The sequence below is a fragment of the Dromaius novaehollandiae genome, chromosome 12, assembly GCF_036370855.1.
Source record: "Dromaius novaehollandiae isolate bDroNov1 chromosome 12, bDroNov1.hap1, whole genome shotgun sequence".
NCBI lineage: Eukaryota > Metazoa > Chordata > Aves > Casuariiformes > Dromaiidae > Dromaius > Dromaius novaehollandiae.
The window spans coordinates 1,874,736-1,894,587 of record NC_088109.1 but is presented as its reverse complement, the minus strand read 5'-3'; the positions used below and the strand labels follow the sequence as shown (position 1 = coordinate 1,894,587).

Below are 19,852 nucleotides of genomic sequence, written 5' to 3'. Positions count from 1 at the left end.
TATAATAAGTTATTTTACTTGAATACTGCCTGAAGAGATTGTTAAGGTTTTCTGCCAGAGTGCAATTTAAACGAAGTTTAGATAGCTATTTCTTGCTGGTATACTCCAGAAACAGGATTTAAAAGTTGCATAGTGTTAAGGTTATCAGCAGTCCTGCTAAAAAGTTTGTGATATCTTTCCTCGTTTTCTCCTCAACTGATCACCTTCACCTGTTGCAGATTTTGGGTATGAGCTGGTACAAACCCCAGTCACTAAATATATAGTTCTTGCTTCCTAGTTGAGACTAATCTAGGCTAAACTTATGCTGTCAAAAAAGGTAGTCCTGCCTTTCTTCCCCATTCCCGTTTCTGCCCCTTCCCTTGTGCCAACGCTAGCATTAAAGCAGTATCTAAATTAACGTCAAATTGATCTGTCTGAAAACTAATCTGGGAAACAAAACAAAGAAGTGAGCTTTACTCCAGACTGGCTCCTTGATCTGCTTCACTATATGGCTGCATGAATGTTAGGGCAGGCACAAGGTAGGAAATGGTATGGCACACATGTACTGATTAAAAAAAAAAATCATGAAAGGATTGGAAAAAAGCCACTATCTTTTTTTTTTTTTTTTTTTTTTTTTTTAAAGATACAGATTTGGTGCAACTGTTATTTATTTGTCTTCTAAAATGGCACCTGTATCTAATCAGTGAACTAGAGCTGGTAATCAAAACTGCTGCACTCTCTCTTTGGTCAGAAAACTTCCCTCTAATTACAGATATCTGTAAATTCTTTGTCTTCCCTTTGTAGCTTTTTTTTTTTTTTGGGGGGGGGGGTGTCCCCCATCAGAAGTGCCACAAAAGGGTTCTTGTACCATAACAAGTTTGACCCAAAATTCCATGCGTTAAGTTGGCACATTATCAGTTGCAGATAAGGAATGCTATTTCAGGCTCCACACAAGAAATGTAACTTATTTAAGAAATCAGAATACAAAGGTAAATGACAAGCAAAAAAGACAGCTGTATCAGGTTGTTTTACACTTCCTGCAAATGAAGTGCAAGAAAAGCAGAACAATTCAGAAATTATCCAACGGAACACTAAGTGTTCTTCCTATTCTCTCTACATTAACTCACTTTCTAAATCACTATGAAACACTCAAGGTTGTATTCACACTTCATATATGCCGTGTTGCTGGCAAAAAAAGTTTTACGAAATGAAAGTTAAAAGCTACTGTTAAAACTCAGGTGTGCAGCTGCACTGGAGTTTACTGTACTTCACTGTATTAACTACAAGTTATAGTAGAGGTAAGCAATAAGTAAAAGGTAACAATAAGAACCACTGCACGTGCACACATGCACACCCCCAGCTCAGGTAACCCACACCTTTCATGGGAACACTGTTCCTTGGAAATAATTCCTTAGACAAATGACAAATCAAGGCACTAATGAAACAGTGAGAAACATGACACTGGAGGACCAGAGACAGAAGTTACTGCAAGAGAGGGAAAAAAACCCTCACAGAAAAATTAACACATAAAAATATATTTTGCAGCTGCTGCTGCATTACAGGTTCAGATAGGGAGCGTTATTTTGTGTTTTCGTTTCTTGGGGAGATAACCTGCAGATTGCTCCTACAAAACTACCGTATTCCAAACATCAAGCTCAGAGACATCATGCTGGAGTCCCTGGGAGCGAGCTGCTTATGCTTCTTACCCCCTTGCAAATGTCCCTTGAGATGACAGGCAGTGGAATAGCAGGAGTGCCATCTAAGGGCAGCAGAAACACAAGCATTTGATAGAGAAAAGAATTTTTATCATCTTCAGACAGGTAGATGGCAGGGGGAATTAATGGCGCTTACCTCACAACTAAGATCTTTTTATCCTCCCCCTCTTTTTTTCAATATTTCAGAGTTAGAAACACAAAAACACAGCGCATTCAAGTTAAGTCAAAGCCAATTCCAGTCTCAGGGTAGCATGCAAGATGTACAGGCCTAGAGGCGAGCATTCCCCTTTGACCCATGCAGCAGACATGCACTCACAATGTTTCACAATGTTTACAGAGAACTTATTCGCGTTATTGAAGTAGTTTACCTTAAGGGCTTCAAAAGTGAGCAGCACGTCATTGGTTCGCTTCAAATCAATGTAGTACATCATCAGCTCTCTTGATCCGAGTTGCATAAAGATGGGCAGCAGCTGAGAAAAATTAAGTTAGGAGGCTAGCTGAATGTTTCATGGGAAAAATCAAGGTGTGTTTTGGTTTTTACTCTCTCAAGCCCCCAGTTTTCCCCTATTAGCAGATACCTGTTATGAGAGGTCAGTGGTAACCAGCTCCATCCATAGGAAGCAATAAAGGTTAACAGACCTCTTGTAATACATCTGCTGACTGCAGCAAGGTGCATGACAGCTGCCACACGGAAATCTTAAGACACTCCTTCAAGTGCGGCTATGGCAAGTCCACACAGATACCACCCTGGCGATAGGTTCCACATTCCATCTGTGCAAAGACAACTACCCAACAACTGAACAGAAAAAACAGGAGAGCAGGGCAACAAACCAAAACCCTTGCATAATTCTTTGTGTAACAGCTTTATAGTATTAATTCCTATTTTTATATCCTATTATTGCTGGCATATGAAGTGATCCAGTCAGCATGCAGGGTATTAGGGGATAATGTTTCTTTGGCTCTCTCAGAAGCAGGGCATACAAGTGCGTGCACACACACACATAAATGTATATAACAAAGCAACACTGTATTTGTTGCTTTGTTCCATCTCAATTCAAATAAATCCAGCTAGAAAAATGATTAAGCAGAGATACAGGTGGTCTGCAGAGCTATGCTAAATTGAGGTTTACAGTAACACAGGAAAAAGGAAACACTCTTTGGTAAATCCAATACGGCCCAACTATTTTGTCCATATTCATAACAATGGCTCTCAAAAGAATCTATGTAACGTGGGCACTGCCAGTTCTTATCAGAACTACTGCTAAGGTTACACAAGCCATTTCATTTAGCATTTCAGTTTCATATTCCCTCAGAATTTTAATGCTGAAATCTAACTCCTCTAGAATAAGCAGGAAAAATTTCTGTATTTCAAATAAAGTGACTTGCCCTGTATCATGTAAACAATACCTAGAAGTATACAGAAACCAGGAACAGAATTCCTAGCAACATGCTCAAGCTACTAGACTGCATGCCTGCTAGATCCCTAACACCCTTACGACTTCAAACAGTCTGAAAAATCATCAACACCCTAGGAAAGCCTACTGATCTCAGTCATATCAGGAAATATCAGAATGACGTAGTAGTTCTCCAGATTCTTCCCCACAATACCACTTGTAGTTTCACCAGGATAATTCAAGCACAGACTGCTTCCTCCCACCTTCATATGCTCACCTCTTGGTACTCCCCTAAGGGAGTCAGGTACTGAAGAATAAGCCTCTGCTCTATGGCAGGAGTCAAAGGGTAAAGTGTATAATTAGTGCCAATCACCCACGGGGACATTTCTGACCAGCTGCTGTTGGACAGTTCAACAAACATCCGCTCTGGTTCTGAGGTGGAGAAGCCCAGCTTTTGCTTGGCCTTCCGGAAGCCGTCTCTTTCATGTTGTTTCCCTGATTTGCTTTTCCTCAGTCCCCCATCATCTAGTTTTGTGGCAGAGTTTACTCTGCTACTGGTCTTGTGACTTGAATCAAGATGAAAGGAGATCTCCATATCCCCAGCAACTTCCTCTTGCTCTCCATCTACTGCCATCTCCCCATAATCCATATCCACAGCCTCTTCATCCAGAGGCAGCAGAGGATCTGACGGCACTTTCCGAGGACTGGGACGCTTGTTTTCTTGTTTCGTAGTCATTTCGGTAACCTGTAACTCTCGCAGCCGCCGAAGCACCAAAGCCACCTGTTGTACAAATGAGCAAGCATGAGAACACTTTCTGCCTTGAACACGCAACTCGCACTGGCCATATTCTTGCTTTTAACATACGACCAACTCCTTAGCATAAAATACCAAGCATGCTGTGGTGTATATTTGACCCAGAGAAATAACAGTTTAATAGCAAGAAGACTACTCCAACCCTTTTGTTATATCTACTTCCACTACAAATGAAGTACCAGCACACAGCCTCCTTTTGACTGAGAAGGAAGCGGCCAGAAAGCCAGCAAGAGTAGAGAAGCTATAAGGGCACTAATAGGACCAAACACCCATTTGCACCATAATCTCACCATCCCAGTCCAACCCTGGGTAAGGGCAATGCTGCCTTTTGAAGCAGTAGCTCTCAAACTGCAGTCCTACAAAACTTAAAGGCCTCATTTCTACTCTTAGAGGCCTCACCTGTGTGAGAATTAGAAGAATTCACTTGTGTTTTGACACGCTGTACAGCATCCTGAAAGCCAAACTTGCCTATCCTACCTGCTTCTAAGTCATTTCAATTGCTGATAAAAGTCATAAAGAATCAATACTAAACTGGCAAAAGGTTTAGAATAAAAGTAAATGAAACTTCATATTAAGTTGTCTCCTGTTGATTTATCTTTAATTTTAAAGCCTCAGCCCAGTACTTAAGCCACCACATGCAATAATTATGGTTTTAAAGCAAAATTTTCAAAAGCTTTAAGGGAGTGAGGAACATAAGATCCATAAGAAAGAATAGTATTTTCTTTCTCAGGTTTCCACAGGCATTTTTAAAAACACAACCTGTGCAACAATAATCAGGCTGCATGTCACAGGATTAACAAATGCGTGGTTGGGAAGGGATGCAGAGCATGAGCTGCCAACTCTTACGGCTATTATCAGAATGACTGCAAAACCCATATATTAATTCATGAATGTGAGCTCCCCAATAACAACAAAAAAGGGATATACATCTCTGTCCTCTAAAGAAGAAAAGCACATCAGTAGATCATTACCAATTGTGAGTTCTCATCCCTGTAATTTGCAGCAATATCTTGGTTTTCCATTGCTCCTCCCAACAGCCCTGTTGCATACGTCCTCAATGGCTGATCAGCCTCTCGCGCCCACTTAAAGAGATTTTCAACTATGCCTTCCTAGAATGAGGAAAGTAAGAAAGTAATTCCAACAGTTATACTTCAGTTTTTCCTCCTTGGTCCCAATGAAAGAGTCTGTTGGTAACAATTCTTCCTTTCTCAAGTAATGATTGGGCTGGATTTCCTGCTGATTAAGTTATGAATCAAAACTGTAAGCTATCGGGAAGCAAAAAAAACTTAACAGTGCAAGCTGCACAAAACTATTGCCAGGCATCAGATATCTGGGATCAAGATTTGCACACCTGCAGAAATCTTCCAGAGTGGCAATTCAACTTATTGCCTAGAAAGTAGCAAAACACAAGTATAAATTGATTAGCCAAACAAACAAACACCACCAGAAAAACAAACAAACAAAGTGCCAGTTGCACACATGTAACTCTCCAGCAGTTTAGCAGATTCCAAAGGACTGGTGCTGAATTTATACCAAATAGTATAAAGTTTGGCTAAAGTTCTTACATTTCACTAGAAGCTTCAAAGCTTACTAGGGCCAAACTGAGAAGCCACTTAAATCAGCAAGCTAGCTGTTGCCAGAGGAACTATTTATATTAATGATTACTTATGAACCCAAAGAACAATTGTCAACATAGCCACAAATCTAGAATGGTTTGAGAAAAGAGAAGTGCGTGGAAGTATATCAACTTTACAAATGAAAATCTTCATGTTAAATACAGTTAATGCTTTTAGTAGTAACAAACTAGACAGTATTGAACACAGCCTGACATGCATTTTTTCCACCAGGCTGGATAAGTGTAAATTAAAATTAAAACAGTCCAAATACAACAGGTAAGAACGGAAGATTCCATTTTTTTTTTTCTCTAAATCCTTATGGGACCTTGAAGCAGCATATAACAGCTTAGCAGCTTAACAGGGATCTTGCACATGGTTTGGACCACTATAGTTACAACATGATAAAAGATCAGCTAAAAGTAATGATGAGCAGTTATATATTTCCATGAGAACTCTCGGCTCACAGATTTTTAAAGTGTTGCCTATTATATATTTAAATTCACATTATTACTTAAATGCTCTTAAATCATTAAAAATCAATGAGATGTGAAATATATTGGCCGCCAGAGGGCCTCTTTATGACTGGAATAATACAAACTGTTAAAACAGTGCACTTGGTTAACTGTCCCAAAATCTCCTACATCCAAGCACCCAAAGTTACAGTATGGAACTCAGCACAGGCTCTCTAGTTAAAAGAAAAAAAAATCCTTAAATTCAAAATTTGACTTAAAAATTTAATTTCAATTCACACAGAGATTTTTTATCTCAGAAAAAAAGTTATATTCAAATCACCCCTAAAAGCAAATTGACAGTTCGCTGTTCAACTTGTATGGATCAAAAATCTCTAAGCCTTAACCTCTAGACAGGTTAAAGATCTCAAATTCAGTTCACAAAGGGAGCATATTATTCTTCCCTCTTATGTTTTCAGAGCTCATATTCATAATTTTAACAGTAAAGAAACTCATTTGGGACTTTTATATAAAAGCATTATCTGATTTCCAAACTTAAGATGATCTTAATTTTACAGATCAGGTAACTTAGCAGTGAAATCAACTTTCTCCTCACTTTTAACCCCTCCACACATTCTTCAAAAACACAGAAGTTTTATTCAGCTGCCCATCACAGCTCTAGATAATCCCCACAAAACATGTGGATTTTAGACCACTTAGTCAAAGTACGACTTATTGCTTAGCTCTAATAACGTTATCGCTTTGCTGTAGTTCTGAATTACTGGGTGAGCCTACTACAGTGAGACTTAACTTTCTATATGACCTGCTCCATACCCAGGCCTATAAAATATCAATTCAAAGTACACCATTTCCCAAAATATTAAATTCCAGTTCCTCTGTTGCATGAATCAGTCTCCATTATACCTTAGAAGCTATGGACCACCCAAGATTTGGTGAGCCGAACAAGCTAACGCTAAAGAAAATAAAAAACACATTAATAAGACGGAACAGATTGTCTCCCAGAGACAGAGCTTCAATCTTCCTTTTTACTGATTTCTCCTGTTGGAGGAATTGTTGGGGTATATAATACACCAAGTTTATGAATCAAGCCTTAGTATAAAGGATACCTTTTCCTGAAAGACAACAGCAGTTTCCAGGCCCGGCATGATGTCCAGAAGAAGTCGACAGGCAGCAGTGTTTAGTGGAGGTTCTCTGCTTGTCATCACATAAGCATTCACTAGCTAGAGAAGATCAGGAACAGCATTTGTTTGAAATTCATCTCTGACCAAAACCAGAGCAGTGAAATCCTTACAACTCCCGCAACAGCAAAATAATAAAATGAAAAATACACATAAGCCCTGGATCTACAGACAACAAGTGTGTTAACCTGCTCTCTCCAATGCCTCAGAAGTTGAAATAACTTCTCAGAGAAGCAGAATTTCCTTCTAATCTGCTATTCACTGACTGAATATCCATCTTGAACTGATTTGTAAAGCCAAATGCATAAAAATACAATTCAATAAGCATTCTGGCAGAATCCCTACAGCAACGTATACCAATACAGATATTTGTAGGGAGACGAGGGTAACAAAAGTTCTAGCAATAAACTGATGTTACAAGTGTAGCAAGGCAAGAGGAAAGCCAGAGTTTTGCCTCCTAATCCTCTCCCTAAGCCTCCAAGAACTACTGTACTCCTCTGCTCTTACAGGCAGTCCAGCATTTCCAAGTATTTAAAGGTAGAGTCTCCAATCACTGGAATTAATGGTATTAATTCCCATTATGAAAGTTAATTATGCTTTTAAATTTATATTAGAGGAGCAGTAATTTCTTTACAGAATGATAAGCTTAGAGAAGAACTAATTCAATTATTACTATAAATATTCCAGCACTCCTGAACAGCTAATAAACCCCCCCCTTCGTTGAGTCACTTAAACTGGGTTTAAACTGTGACTTGCTTGCCACTGTTAAAGAAACACTGTTACGAAAGAAATAGTCCCAACACCAGCAAAATTAATATTAAATAAGCACAAAAAGACAGAAACCATAAGAAGGTGGCAGGGATTGTCAGGTGCAGTTCTCAGGGCAAACCTACCGCATTCATGAAATCATCATTCTTGAAAAGTATCCTTAGCAAGTGACCAAGCATGCACTCTGGGTCTGCTCGACCTGCAGGAGAAACAGGAAAAGATGTACCTAGCTACCTCAAGACTTCAAGATTGATACTGAATGCTATCCTCAAATCAATTGTGCAATATTCTACTTAGCAGGACCTTTCTCAGAAGGAAAATTACAGGAGAAATTGTAAAAATTAATAATTGAGTTAATATCTCTTCTACTAGGCGTTACCTCCATAAAATAATACCCTACTATTCAAAGCATAACAGATCTTATTGGCCCAAGAGTGTTGAACTGTCATTTCTGTAGACAGTGAAGATGTGGATGTCAGCCAAACTGCTTCCAGTAATTTGAAAATAAATCATCTCCAAAAAAATCCAAAAAACCCCAAAACAAAAAAAAAACATCCCAAAGCACTACACTTACCCAACAGCAAATTCAAGGCAATTCAAAATAATTTGAGATGGACTGCCCTCTCTGTCCACCTCAGACCCAGCATTTCACATTAACTGCAACTTGTCAACATAATCATACCCTTATTTCATAAATCAGCCTCTGGAATACTCTTTCAAAAGTCTGCCCAGGGCCTCAAAATGTTGAAAACAAACTTCAAAATTGTCAGATATCAACACTACAGAACACAATTCCCCAGTCTGAAAGCAGTATCAGACCTTGAGAAGCAGAACACATTCAGGCTAGATTTTGCTTACTTTTAAATACGAATTAACCAGGTACCAGTTGAGATAGAGCTGGGGCTGCCAAAGACATTCAGCAAATCTTACCTGGATGTCGGTCATCAAATGGGTCTGGATCTCCTTTGCGGTACTCTTCAGTCTCCTTCTCAATCAGCTCAGACATTCTACAGAAAGAATAATAGAAAATGAGCAGAATCCACACTCAGTCTTGTCCTAGTAGACAACAACTCACAGTTTGTCGATATACTATAAAATAACTCATCAACCCTCATTTGAGCTGTATTTAGTGCTACCAGAGGATTTCAGACTGTCCACCAAAGAAGAACAAGGAAAAAAGAGACTTGCCTCTTATACCTCATTTCAACCCACCCCAAACACACTCGACCCATACCAACATCCCAGTGGTGCACAAGCGTACTGCTCTGGAGGAGGCTGACTGCCAGAACTCCAAAAGGGGAAGCAGTGAATAGAGTAAGTTTTCCTCCTAGGAGACAGGTAATTCCATCCCACTTCATTCGATTCTAAAGAAAATGAAAACAAAGCTTATCCTGCTAGAAATCTCTCACTACTTTAGAAAGCTCTACTGAGGTAAAATGCAGGTGGGCCAATACCTTTCATTTACTCACATTAGAGTCCTAGTGGTGTTCTACAACACATTCTGTAAGAAATTCCCAATACCGCACCTCTTGGTTTTTGGGGGTTTTTTTCCCTAAAGAAAACTGCCTAACAGTTGGAGAAGGCACTAACAATGAAGCAGTATGACTGCCTCAGCTTTTTCTAATGGAGTTCTTTTTACAGAAGACAAGAAGGCATAGGGGGCTTGTGCTATCCTAAAAAGAAAAGGAAAAAAAAAACCCAAAAGACCATTATATAGTCTCTCTCTTTTGCGGTAGGGTAATTCGTGAATGGGTGACTTAGTCCTTCTTCCTATTCAGTCCGTGCAGGGGCACCTGCTCCAACTAAGTTATTTTGTTCTAGTTGTATCCCTTCAGCTCCATCCAAGCTCAATTTTTTACCAAGCATGTCAGCTATTGTAACAGTTAGGCCAAGGAGAAACTCAGCTGGCTACCCATTCATAGACCTTCAAATAAGTTAAATGCTACTCTGTATCAGCAAAATATCAGAGGTTGTTTTAAAGTTATGCCTTCCCCCAAATTGAGAAGCAGCCTCAGCAGATACAAGAAATCCCATGCTCTGATTCACTTAGAATAAACGATACAGGAATGAATTATTTCTATTTAAAAGAAATGAAGAACAGGAAGAGTATCTCACGGTCAAACAATAAATATCCCCATACACATGCGCTGTCTTTCTTCAAGAAGCTGTCCAGCAGAAGCACCTAATGTTTGAGGTGAAATAAAGACTGAGGTTTTAAAAAAGCACTACCAAATTCATCTTATTCCCTTGGTATAAAACATCATTTCTTCCCCTCTACTGAAGTCTACAGTGGGGTGCGGAACCTATTGTCAGCACAGCAGTTTAATAGAAGGTCTTCACACCTCAGGGCTAGTGAGCTGACTACAGTTTATTCTCGGAGTGGGAAGGCTGCAGGAATTCCTGGAAAAATATTTATCTTTCACTTACAGAATGTCACTGACTTCTGCTCCATTTCTGTTACTTTCCAGAAAATATCCTGTGCTGCCAGGAATGATCAGAGGCAAAAATGCACTTAGTCTTGCCTTTGTGAACTACACTGATTTGCCAGTGTGCCAAAGGATGATGTTATAAAGCCTGCCTAGATTGTAGCAACAGCAAATTACCTTATTGGGAACAAGAAGGGTACTTCCCTGCTTCTCTCTGATCTGACAATTAACTTTCAGTAAACTGTTTATCCTGTGGGGTTCTAATATTTACTTTCAGTAAGCCTGAATCTGAAGAAATGCAAATTGTGTCTCTTGCTAACAGGTGGCACAGCTTGAGCTCTCACAGATTTCTGGCAAAAAGCAAGTAACTTAAGTACTCCGTTGCCAGCTCCTGCTTTTTTTTTTTTTTTTTTTTTTCCTGTAGGAACTAATAGCTTGAGGGGTGCCTGCTGACAGACAGCTGGGACAAATGGGGAGTTGAGAAGATGAACCCCAGACTTATCAGGTCGTTTTAGGTGATAATCAGCATTTTGAGAGCCTGCCAGAAAGGACTGACAAGCAGCACAGAAAGCAAGTGCAACATTTTTATCAGTCCATCCCGTTTAGGTAAGCAGCCAAACAGCATGCCAGGTGAAGCTGCTGGCTGGTCCCAGGGACAACAACAGTATCTCAGCCTAGATGAGACAGGCACACGAATTGCCGATTACAGTTTTTTGAGACAAGTAGGCACAATCATTAGATCAACATAAAAAAAAATTACCGCCTCTTTAAAACTGACTTTCAAATGGGGAGGGGGGGGAATCAAACTTGCTTATATTACCCTTCTCTTTATTAAAACATACAAAGGTGGCTTCAAAAAGATTATCTGGCCCACAACCTCAATCCCCCCCAAATTATGTCCTTTCCTCCTCAACAGTTCAAGTGTTAAGTCTTTTCAGCCCTTGCTGTTTGAAAAGTGTCTTGGATGAATCTATCTAGATGGTTTGTCAGTTCTTCACTGAAGGGAGAGAAGAACAAAACAACTAACAAAGCTCATTCCGTTTTCATAACACATGTACATGCACAAAGTACTTCGCTGAAAGGGCTTTAACAAAAAGCAATTCACAAAAGTAGTTAATATTTATTCAGGTTTTGAGACTTCCTTGGTATTATGTTGGTTCCCTAGCCATTCAGAGTCTGCATGCACACAAAAATCCAAATTTTATGTGGCCTGGGGGGAGGTGTCTTTCCCCTCTTGCTTTTGTCTTATTTCTTGCCCATCTCTTTACAACTGCCTTTGCAGGTCATCTTCAAAAAGTCAGTCAGGTACTCATCTTCACTTGCTACAAACTGAGCTCACCCTGGGGCTGGGGAAAGAAGGGGCAGCGGGCTACACATTAGTATCTCTCAACTTTGCTACATCCCCACTGATCTAGACGGCATAATTTAAAGCAGCCCAAATATCGGCACACTATATGCCATGTCTGACTTGTGGAGATGAAGCCAGAAAGAATGACGTTGAGGTGCCGATTTATTCTCTTTATTTAAAAGGCTCTCAGGACCCCGTGAAGGATCTGGCTCCCAGGATTTGCCAGTATGTTTCAACATGAGTTGCACCCAAACTATGAACTAATGCTTTTGAAGGATCATTTCAATCTACAATTTTTTTAACCCATATAATATTATGTATTTGTCATTTGCTGACACTGTTTTCTTACATTCATACTTTCTGACAGTGCAGAAAACTAATTTATTAGTTAATTAATCCAGAAAACTAACTTCTTCAGAACTGACAATTCACCTGTGGCCTGTAAGCCACCGTGTGGTTGTTACTGTCCTATTACTGTCGAAACACTCACTACTGCGCTCTCACATATGCTGCCTCGGCATCATGTTTAATGGACTCCCCTCCACACAAGGAAGATTTCTCTCACTTAGCTCAGAGGGCAGAAGGAAGTAGAAAAATGTCACTCTCCAACAAGTGCGACCACAGCTTCCTCTGTCTCGTCTAAAACAATGTGCGAGAGCACTACTCTGCCCCAGCACATCAGCTAACAAAAGCTGGAGTTGGTAAGCACTCGTAGGATCTCTTCCAACAGACTCCTTTAAACCAAGGCTACTTCTGAAATCCTGTACTCCAAACAGAAGTGTGGCTTTCACTGACACCTGAAACAATGTAAATCCAGCATCTCCCAGAGCTAGTAAATCTCCCTGCTATCTCCTTCTGATCTCCACTAAAGCCAAAATACTGGAGCTTCCCTCATCCGTATCAATCTGCCTGCTGCACAGAAACCTTAGAGAACAAAAGAACGACTATCAAACTTGCTTGGGCACAAATAAAGTAGGGAACTCAATAAGCTGAGAAGCAGCAAGTGCCAGAATGCTATACACACAAGAAAATATATCTTTAATTTTAAATTCAAATTTCTTTAAGTTTCTTAGAACACAGTAACTTTCTGGCACTCAGGCCTGCAATAAAAAGTCTGGAAGCAGCACGTATGATTCCTTCAAGGCACAAATCAGACAACAAATACACAAAGATACATTAAAACATGTCTCAGGTTTTTCAGGAAAGCTGCTCATTTTTAAGGGCTTAGGATTGGCATTTTGCTGCTCATCTCCCCCTTCTGTGCTCCCTCTTATTTTTTTTTTAAAGCAGTAAAACAGCAAAAAAGTTTTACCAACTAGGTGAGACATGGTACAGACCTGTGCAAAGGAGCTCCACTAGCCCTGTCCTGTTCCCATGCAGGGCCAGCTCAGGACCCGAGCACTGAGACGCCTCACCCAACAACGCAGAGCAGTGAGGTACAGAAGCCTGGGTTGTTCTTAAAGTACCAGCAAGCATGTTAAATCTTTCTGTATATATTGTTGGCAGACCTGCGGCCTACCTTGAGGTAGGACGAGGAATTGGGTGGATTTTTGGTGAAATTCCCATTAAAGCAAGAATATTATCAGTTTTCCCAAGAGAGGCTTGGCTTGGAAAACCACAAATGTAACTGATATTCTGAATGTTCTTCTTGTAGTAGAGGATGTCTATCAATAATGCTGCTGCTACCACCTACACATCCCCTAAAAAGTAATTTATTGGCCCAGGAGATATTTTCCTCACACATATAATACATGACAATGCCAGTCAATCAATGACTGGTTAAAAAAAATTTTTCTTTGAGTTTTAACACCTCCCTTTAGGCATACCCAATAAGCTTCAGTAAAGTCTTCTCTATAAGATCCCTTGAATTCATCCTGTCAAGTCTCTCTCATCCTTTCATACAATCTGATCAACGTTGCTACAAGAATGAACCAACCCACGCTACCACTCTGGTGAAACAATATTCTCATAGCTTCCCTTCTTGAACAAGATTTTACAAGTTTCAAGTGAAGACATCAAACTTATCTCAACTATTTCATGATTCTCCCTGACTTCTGTTATTTCAGAATATTAAATTCATGTTTCAGAGACAGTCTAAGAGCTTTGCGATATAAAGTTCTTACCAAAATTACACATATTTAAATACTACACTCACTGCACAACTTTCAGACCAAAGAATACGAATTACCAAAGAATACGAATTACCAACAGCTAATCTGCTATTTAAAAACTTTAAGCAAAAGCATAGTAAAAGCAACTCTCAAGCAATTTCAGATTTTTGAATTTCAGAATTTATTTACTGGAACTTACCTGGTGAGGATAGGGACCATGTCTTGCCCACTGCCATGTTCTTTCTCCCATTGCTCAAGCAAAGCAGTGAGCTCAGCCTTGGAGTCCACATGCCCAGATCCTGAAGTCATGGCTTAGCCTGAAGCAGAGGCAAAAAACAAAAACAAAAAAAAAAAAGAGGGAAGATTAGCAAGAAATCCCACCTAGTTTTGATGGATTCATTCAAATAACCTAAATCAAAGATTAAAAGCCACTTGAAAGAGGCAAGTAAATATCCACCAACAAAGAAAGAGAGAAAACTAAACAACAAAATACTGCTGAATTTTACTTTAAAATCTGAAAATTTCTTTCTGGTCCTTTGTCTGAGAAATAAAAAGAACACGTGCATATTTTGTACATCAGTCTTAACTGCTGTATGACAATCTTAACCATGATAGGAAGTAACCCCAGCTACAAGTGCGTTCAGAATTAAAGCCATTTAAAATGCTACTGAATTCTGAATACCTGAACACAAGCTGACCTGAGTTAGCCCCGTTTGCTACTGCTCAGGGATTTACTCAAGAAACAACAAAGCCAGGGCAGCAAGATTATGATCACTGTCATTACTCCAGTTTAACACCCTCCAGACAGCAGTGAAACTGAGAAGAACCATATTAGCTTCACATTGTCAGGGAGGCAGAGGAAGGCATCAGGCAGCTCCTGGCACTGGACGGAGCACCCAAACAGCAGTGGTCAGGGAAGGGAGAGGGTCTCCATATCACCACTTGTTCAAGGTTTCCACGAAGAGGCAGTGGCTCAGTCATTGCAGGAGGGAGCACTGAAGCAATTACATCAGGTTTATTCGTTTTTAGTTGCAAGCCTGCAGTTGACAGATTTATTTCCCCATCTTCAACTGTGGGCTCCCCCCACAGTAATGGGTGTCTTGTTAAGGTACCATTTAACAAAGGGAACTCTCACTTAGGTTGTCTTTAAGCCTCTAAATTACCCAAATGTCATTTTTTGTTCCAGTCCGATAAAAATCTACTAGAAATATTAACAGATCAAACTACAACATAATCTGTCTCAAAATACTGCCAAGCCCTTAGCCTCCAGCCTGACAGGCTGAGATTGCTGTGAAGAAATGTAACTTTATTGAAAGACACTGAGCAAATCTGGGGGAAGCAACACCCAATCCTAACTTACAAGTAGGCTTTGTATTGAGAGACAGGGAAGTGGCAAGTAGAGAAATCAAAGCAAAAGAAATCTATTCACATCCAAAAAGGCACAAAAATGTCCAGTATCTCATTATTCATGACATGGCCAATATCCATCTTGCCATGAAGTTAAATATCCATTTGTCATAAGTAAATCAGAGAAAGAACTTTGCAAAACAGTGTGAAATACAGCAATGTCATGTTTAAGGCAATGACTTTCACATCAACTCCTGAAATATATATTTCTAGTCAAAAGAGAGACTATAAAGGGATTCGCAGTTCAACATACACTACAAAAGCATTTATAATGAAGGTTCATTCTAAAAGAAAAAAAAACCCACTATTTAATAATTGAGTATTGGATACCTCTAGCTTGCTTAAAACCCCTTCTCAGTCACAGAGTGAATGAACAACACTATGGCTCTACCTCCTGTCTCATAGGTGCTTTTAAACTTAATGTATTGCAACTGGTTAGCTAAATGCAAGACAAGTGAAGATCATCCAGCTGAAGATGAGACTGAGACTGGCAGAGACTGCACAAAAATCATCAATCCAAAGACTACAGAAAAAAACCCTGCAGCTACAAGACACCCTGTCTGAAGAACACCATTTTAATAAGTACTATATAAAATGAGCATATGCTAACAAAAAACCTGCATAAGCATAAAGAAAAAGAAGATGTTTTTTAAAATGGATAATGGTAATTACTTGTCATTTATTTTGAGCATTCATTATCCATTCATCACAAAACCAGACTGGGAAATTTGATGCAAAAACATAAATCGCTTTGGAAGAAAAAAAAAAAAAAAAACAGTCTGAATGCAGGCAACAAAAAATATCAAGATTGCTCACACACACACACCCCTTTGGAAAAGAAAACTATTCCAAGCTCATAAAGGTTCATTCCTTTTTTCATTAACTCAATAACACTTGCCAGCAGCATTTCTGAGCTTTTAAACATTACAGATAAACAACATTCAGACAAATCTACTTTGGGCCTCAGAATGCAAGTGCTGCAATGGTAACTGCATTGAAACACTTCAGCCATCTCCACCTTCATTCTATACCCAAGAGATGAGAAATGTGCTTTGTGACCCCAAAGCTTGTATGGTCTGTACGGGCTGTTCTGTAATCTGAAGAATAGTTTACTTCCCCTAAGAACTCTTAATTATTCCAGCTAGAAAATAAGAAAGGTTGCTCCAGCAATAACTGCAACAAGTCAACAAAACTCCAGTCAGGAAGATCACGCATACATTGCTCACATTGCCCTGCCAGACATACAGCGCTATCCCAAAACCAGGTGGAAAAAGAAAAATCTCAGCTCTCCCTAAAATCTGTAGCTCACTTAAAGCACATTACAGATCTAGATAACAGGTGCTGACACATAGCTATTTCCTTGAAACAAAGTTAAAAATGAAAGTGCCACCCCTTCTAAAGTTGCACAGAAATGGATGTAAATATCTTTGCAAAGCTTATTACCTATATGCAAAGGCCTATTTCCTCCTACCCAGCTTTTCAAAGAAATTTGACCATTCTAGATGGCACTGAAGAGAACAGCAGCAACAAAATCCACCTCGGAATTGTCTGCTTCCACAGTTCTCATATTAACACATAACTAGTTGTAAAATACATATGGATGGAACATTGGGCAGGAAGATGACATTTTTAAATACAAGAATCAAAACCAATTGCAACCATGCTTGCTTTTAAAAGATTTAAAATCAAAGCAAAGAGCTCAAGACAAGATCATAAACTATATGAACTAAACTTTAACTGTCAGAAATGCACCTAACCTGTTGGAGAGGAGGCCTATGAGAACAACTCTGAAACCCACTATTTCCCTTGGACAAGCTGGTGAAGAAATTCAATCTTAAGCTGTTTTCCAGGAACTAATACAACAGGGTGCTGCTATCTCATCTTGTATTTACATCCATGTGTTTTTTGGTAAAATAATTTTTGAAAAGATACAGCCTTACTACATGTGTCAATTGTAATACCTAATAGGAAAAAAAAATTCATTGTTTAACCTGACACCACTGCTGTCAGAGTATCACGTTTATTCAACAGATTCAACAGAACTGATATAAACAAAACCCACACTTACTATGAAGGCTTTGAAAGACATTTGTAACCTTAATCATTCACTAACTGTGAACATGGCCACTGAAAATCCACACGTGTTTCAGCATCTAGTGGTGCACACACTACAGCTTTAACATTAAGCACTATTTTAAATTCCAATACCTTAGTAATATTGCTGTGAACTTTTTATTTTTCTGAACATAAAATGTAAAAATGTGACAAAAATGAGAAACCCAAAGCAGCATTCAGACCCAGATACTTAGAGGTACTCATATGTTTTTGAAATCTCACTTCAGTCGGAGTCATTCACCTTAGTACATAGGCTCCAAAGAGCTAAGAAACCCAAGCCTCGCTGACCTCTAACTGCAAGCCCTGATAAGAGATAGTCTAGTTCAAGCTATTCAGCTTGAACCTTTTGTTCCTCTACATATTTGAGCGTCATACTGACTGCAAGAACAGCACAGGTCATTCACTTACTGATTTTGTGTTATGTTCATAAAAAGGATTATGAGGTTCTGAACACGCTGACTTCAGTACAGATAAGCATTTTAAAGTGTGAAACTTCTCAGGTGAAAATAAATTTATCTGTAAAATCTGAAAGCCTACTGACAGCTTGGAATGTAAAAGGAAAATGAAAGAGCCACATTAAATACACAGTCCTTCAATAAAGTTGATTTTTTTTTTTAACTAAGCTATGCAGTTTTTTTTTTAATTCAGATGTGGACAGAAATTACAAGAGAATTTGTGCATCCACATATATAGGGGCAACTCAAATTCTAACAACTACACTCTGGCCTAGCTTAAATAATCAAGTTTCATATTGTTCTTAAAGACGATTTTTAGCATGGCTGAGGAGACAACATAGATGAGAAACCTACAGTAATAATGTAACTCCATAATGAAAAATTATGAACTCAGGAACCAGTATCTAATTAAATACATGGCAAGCAGATCAGCAAACTAGTACGTTCTTTCCATATTTATGCTTTAACACAAAAATTCTTTAGTTTTTAAAAATGCCTCTCATCAGAGAGGTAGTCTTTAAATAGATGAGATACAAGGCAGCTATTTGGCTAAATCTGTTGACAGCCAGAAACAACTATGCCAAAGTTAATGCTGAAGGGTAACGATGGCAACATAACTGTCAACACTGACAGTTCACTTGCAGAACAAAGTATGCCACAATCCTATCAAAAATCTTCACAATCTACTGAGAACAAAATCATGTTTTGGTGTCACACTTGAGTGCAGCTCTGAGGTCCTTATTTATTCAACTTCCCACTTCCACCCCAACACAAATCCAAATTGGCTGAGTTACTACAGAACAAGTTCTTAATAGTGCTTTAAATATCTGTCCCCAAAAAATCTTGTATTTTAACAGCCAGAATATTTTCTGAGGCCAGCTGAAAACATGCAGTTATTCAGTTTCCCGGATTTCCGCTTTTACAAAATAAACCTGAAACTACATGTTGGTTAGCCGGGGCAAGCACAAAAAACAGGAACAAGCTTCTGCTGCCTGCAAAGGCAGGTATAACGAGCGAGGCTCCACTTGGGCACCAATCCCTCCCGACGCGGCTGGAGGGGAGCACCTCACCTACCCACGAGAACATACAGACTATCCGCCGGGAAAACGCGCCGCTCAGGACAGTCCCGCCGGGCCCCGCGCTGCAGGAAGCACCGTTCGGGGAAGGCCGGTCACCCGGCTGCAACCGAAGGTTAAAGGCCAAAAGCGGGAGCCGCCAGGCCGGGGAGGCCCCCGAGCCGCCGCGGGCAGCGACCCGCCGGGGAGCCCCCAGCGGCGCCTCCGCACCGGGCGCGGGGGAGGGGGGGACCGGGGGGGCGGGGCGGGCCCGGCCGAGGACCGGCGCGGGGCGGGGCCGCAGCGGCCCGGCCCCCGGCTCGCCACGGCGTCCCCGCCGCCGGGGCGCTGACAGGCCGCGGGGCCCCGCGCGGCCCCCGAGCCCCCGGCGCCCCGCAGGGCGCCCCCTAGCGCGGGGACGCGGCGCGCACGCAGGCCGCGGCGGCCGCCGCCGCCGGCTCCCTCAGGGCCGGAGGCGACCCCCTCCCCCGCCCGGCGCGGGGGGAGCGGGCGGCCGGGCCGGGCCGGACCTGCGAGGCCGGGGCCGGGGCCGGGGCCCGGCTCCGCCCGGGGGAAGCGCGGGGCGACCCGCCCCGCCCGCCGCCCCCTACCTGCCCGATGCCCCCGCCGGGTCGCCGCCGCTGCCGCCAGCCCCCGCGCTCGGCCCCGCACACACCGCGGCGGCCGCGATTGCTATGGCGGGCACACACTTTGCGCGTCACCACGCCAAGCGCCGCGTCACGGCGCGCGAGGCGGTGGCGGCGCGGGGGGAGGGGAAGGGGAGGCGGCGCCGGCCTCGCGCTCGGCCTCCCGGGAAACGGAGTTCGCGCCGGGTGAAGCCGGCGGCCGCCGCGCATGCGCGTGTCGGCGGCGGCGCCCCAGAGGAGCCTGGGAGTTGTAGTTCCTGGAGGGGTGAGGGGGCGGTACGCGAGCACGGGGCGCCGTGAGGCGCCGCCGTGGCCCCGTCCGCCCTCCCAGACCCGGCGACCCGCGGGCTGAGG

General features: G+C 41.4%; 1 protein-coding gene across 4 annotated transcripts in view; it reads right to left on the bottom strand.

Moving 5' to 3' along the window:
• DCAF1 (DDB1 and CUL4 associated factor 1) overlaps window positions 1-19,615 on the bottom strand; it is a 58,539-nt gene extending 38,924 nt beyond the window's left edge. For 3 of the 4 annotated variants that reach the window (XR_010391178.1, XM_064518626.1, XM_064518625.1), the window contains exons 1-8: window positions 19,463-19,615; window positions 14,019-14,136; window positions 8,865-8,941; window positions 8,060-8,133; window positions 7,095-7,208; window positions 4,874-5,011; window positions 3,366-3,869; window positions 2,063-2,164 (exon numbers count right to left, since the gene is read on the bottom strand). Coding sequence is in view for 3 of the 4 variants with exons in the window: in XM_064518626.1 (XP_064374696.1) it covers window positions 2,063-2,164; window positions 3,366-3,869; window positions 4,874-5,011; window positions 7,095-7,208; window positions 8,060-8,133; window positions 8,865-8,941; window positions 14,019-14,128 (1,119 nt within the window). In the remaining variant the exon portion in view is untranslated. Of the gene's footprint in view, window positions 1-2,062; window positions 2,165-3,365; window positions 3,870-4,873; window positions 5,012-7,094; window positions 7,209-8,059; window positions 8,134-8,864; window positions 8,942-9,168; window positions 9,267-14,018; window positions 14,137-19,462 lie in introns of those variants that run through there. The other variant, XM_064518627.1, reaches the window with a different exon arrangement.
• Between the last annotated feature and the right edge of the window lie 237 nt (window positions 19,616-19,852).